The sequence below is a fragment of the Lactuca saligna genome, chromosome 7 (assembly GCF_052625555.1).
Source record: "Lactuca saligna cultivar CGN05327 chromosome 7, ASM5262555v1, whole genome shotgun sequence".
NCBI lineage: Eukaryota > Viridiplantae > Streptophyta > Magnoliopsida > Asterales > Asteraceae > Lactuca > Lactuca saligna.
This window is the reverse complement of record NC_136423.1, coordinates 159,741,865-159,745,285: the sequence shown is the minus strand read 5'-3', so window position 1 is coordinate 159,745,285 and position 3,421 is coordinate 159,741,865. Positions and strand designations below refer to the sequence as shown.

Sequence of the window (3,421 nt, the reverse complement as noted above, 5' to 3'; positions counted from 1 at the left end):
TACGCTTTTGAGTAATTATGCGTTTGATCTTGAATCAGAATCCCATTGCCTTTTTTTCGTTATTTGTCCTTCGATACCGAGAATATGTGGTGCTACTTAGTGTGCTACGGGCAATTGGTAAAGTGGTCAATAGCCCCAAGACTAAGGATATACATGAGTAATAAGGGAGGGGGAGTTCGGGTGAGTCAATGAAGGGTATTATGGTCAAAAACCCTAAGAGGGCAAGTGAGACTAGCATGATACCAAGGTTGACAACCCCATGGCACGGGTGAGGCATTCAGGAATGATAGTTTTGGTAACCATGGTGTTACATCAAGAGATAATAGGATCATATGCATTCATAACTAACAATAGCTACAAAAAAGTTGCCTAATGTCAACATCAGCGAAAAGATAAGAAGAATTCACAAAAGAATGAAAAGTATCATTTAATCTCACAAGTATAACAGAAAGGGTAGGGGTGTCAAGGATTATGTAAAAATTAGGTTAAGAGGAAGTTATAGACATCTTATCTAGTTACAAAAATCACCTCCCAAAGCATCTCAGAATTGAAGAGGTAATTGCAGAAGTGAAGAATTTCAAGCCAGCTGATCCTCCAGGAAAGTAAGAAATTGCATAATATGACAAAGAGATGACCTGGCATAAAATTTGGAAATATCATGAGCATAAAATACAGAAATTGTACAAGAATACAGAAGTTGGATTTAGTACCTGTAAAATAGAGAAGAAGACAGAAAGAACATAACTGTGAAGCACCATTGACACATAAATGGTGCCCAACATGCTGCCAATAAACCCCAATGTAATAGGGAGTCTCTGAAACAAGAAGGAACAAGCATGTAAGTTTTGAATTTCAGAGAAGAAAAAACTAACAGATGGTTGAATTACCTCTTTAGATGTCATATGTGCAAACTGAGTTCTATATCCCTTGAGGGCAAAAAAGGAAGCGATTATGAGGGCACATCCAATAGTGAAACATATAGCAAACTTCTGAGGAACAAGCACCATGACTGGTAGAAACACAGTGATAGCAAGGAAGACAAGAAAGATCCCAACAGCAAGAAGTATGCCAAATGTCATAAAGGATTTTCCAGTTGGGACATTGCTGGTGGCAGATTGCAAGCTTCCAGGTATGTCTCTCACTCCCTTTGAAACTCTATAACAAGTTGAAAGAGAGAGTGAATTGGTTTTCATGATTCATGAAAATAATGTATTTCATATCTATATATCTGTCTTATCATCTTCTTACTTATTTCTGTTTCTAAAGGCACAGAAACATGCTTCAACCTAATTGTCATTTTGTTCTACCCTTTAGCTCTAATCCACAACAAGAACTCTTTCAACCCCAAAAAGACTCTGCTAGTCTAAATAAGCTATCAGATGCTGATGAACCCCACCCCCTAACAAAGAAAACAAGAGGCCTGAAGTCCAAATTGACCAGGAAAAATGTGGAAATGTGCAATTATCTAAAAAAGAAATGCCCCTTATGTGCATTGGTTGTGGTAATGCCCCTTGACATGAACTTGCTTGTGTGCAGCTTTAGCTTCGACTTTAATCCTAAAGCATCACCCCTAGAATTCGAAGTCATTGAAAATGATCTAACTTTTTCAATCTATGACTATTCTTGTTGTGCCTTAACTTTTTGGGTCAAATTATGCAATCTCCTGTTGTGATACTTCATACAAATTCGCTAAACCCTAAAGAGATCGAATTTGTTGTGCATTTCTATGTGTAGTTCTTATATGACAAGTATCCAAAGTTAATCATATCAATTATCAATTCTCAGATCCAATGAACTTAGCCTAAATTACCATTATCAGGTTTTAATACATAACATCTCCCATGATCAAGAAAGATGCAAGCAACCTGCTGAAGCTAAACTGATTCAAAGAGATAATGAAGTCTAGATCCAATGTACAAAATCAAAGCAGGTCACAAGAAACGACTTACACGTTGAAAGTGCCGGAAACCTTATCCCTAACTGCGGCTTCGAGATCGAAACCGAGGTTGGAAGAATCTAGATCTTGGTTAGATTGTGAAGATGAGGCGTAAGCGTTCCAATCAGCAAGAAGAGAAGGAGGTTGCTTTAGCAGATCGCTGTTCGTCTGGCTCGGACCTCCGGTGAACCATGATTGCGCCGTTTTATGCATAATCGTTTGTTGTCCGTAGAACTCCGAACTACTCCCAGTTACTGTCAGCCAGAGCTTTGCTTGAGAAACTCTTTGTGATTACGGTGCCGGAGATCCGCTCAAATTATCGATCAACGTGGATTGTACCTGCTTGCTCGACAGGTGAACTAGGAAGGGTTCTTTTTTGCTGAATGCGAGAGTGACATGTTACCTGTGATTATTATATTTTTTTAATTTAAATTTAATTTAATGTGAAAATTGCCTTGTATGTAAATAAATTGTTATTTTTGTATATGTTCACATTTTATATTTTTATTCATATACAATCTTAATCTTTTACATGATTTATCATTATATTTTCATATATCATTTTTCATTAAACTATATACCGGTATTTTTTCTATTCAACATTATCCACACCTTTCACTATTGTTCATCTCTCATAGCTACCAACAACAACAAACATCGTCTTTTATTATTTGACATAAAAACAACTAAGTTATAGTTTTTTGGTAACATGTTTATTCACGTTAGGTTCGTTGGTACATGATGAAGATGGGACTAGAGGCAGAAGTGATGAAATCTCAATCTAATTGTCATATGGTTCTCAGTGAAGTTTACAAAGGGTCTCGTACATTATATTTATGGTATTTAGAAGTAAGATAATGTTCGGTAGATCAACTGAAAACTACCATTTAGCTGAAAATCTAAATGGTAGCTGAAAAGTTAACATATGAACAAATAATGTTTGGTAAAAGATGACTTATAAACCAAATTATAATGTAATATGTCATAAATAGACACTTAGATGTATAACTAAAAGAAAAAAAAGATAAGACACAATTAATGATATATTTGAAATATATTTTAAAAAGGTTTATAAACTCATCAAAAACTATCTTATAGTGGTTATCAAAATGTAACTTTTAAGTTAGTTAATAAAGTTAAAATAAGTTACTTTTATGGTTTTACCAAACAGTAAATGCTAATTTATTTTTGTCAAACAAAACCTAAGTGTGATTGTGAAGCTTCTTTGCGGCCCATTTAGGTGTTGTTTGTTTTTTGAACCAAAAATTCATAAAATCTGCAGATCACCTCTGCAGTAGAAGAGGTTGACTAAACGGCTGCAGACTGTAATAACAGACGTATTGGTTTTTTTAACATCGGAATGTTGCTTCAGATATTAAAAAATTAAAATAAACTGATTTTATAATCCGAAAATAGTTTTTTAATACCGAAAATTTAATAACGTATGACATTTCGGCAAGAATTTATGATATTTCAGCAAAAAAT

The 3,421-nt window shown here is 34.8% G+C and overlaps 1 protein-coding gene across 1 annotated transcript; it reads right to left on the bottom strand.

Moving 5' to 3' along the window:
- Positions 1–402: 402 nt before the first annotated feature.
- LOC145006544 (protein transport protein sft2-like) lies at positions 403–2,338 on the bottom strand. The gene is made up of 4 exons (XM_078965622.1): positions 1,950–2,338; positions 888–1,155; positions 711–815; positions 403–635 (listed from the first exon to the last, which is right to left on the bottom strand). The coding sequence occupies exons 1-4, from the start codon at positions 2,147–2,149 to the stop codon at positions 525–527; spliced, it is 684 nt and encodes a 227-aa protein (XP_078821748.1). The 5' UTR covers positions 2,150–2,338; the 3' UTR covers positions 403–524.
- Positions 2,339–3,421: the final 1,083 nt, after the last annotated feature.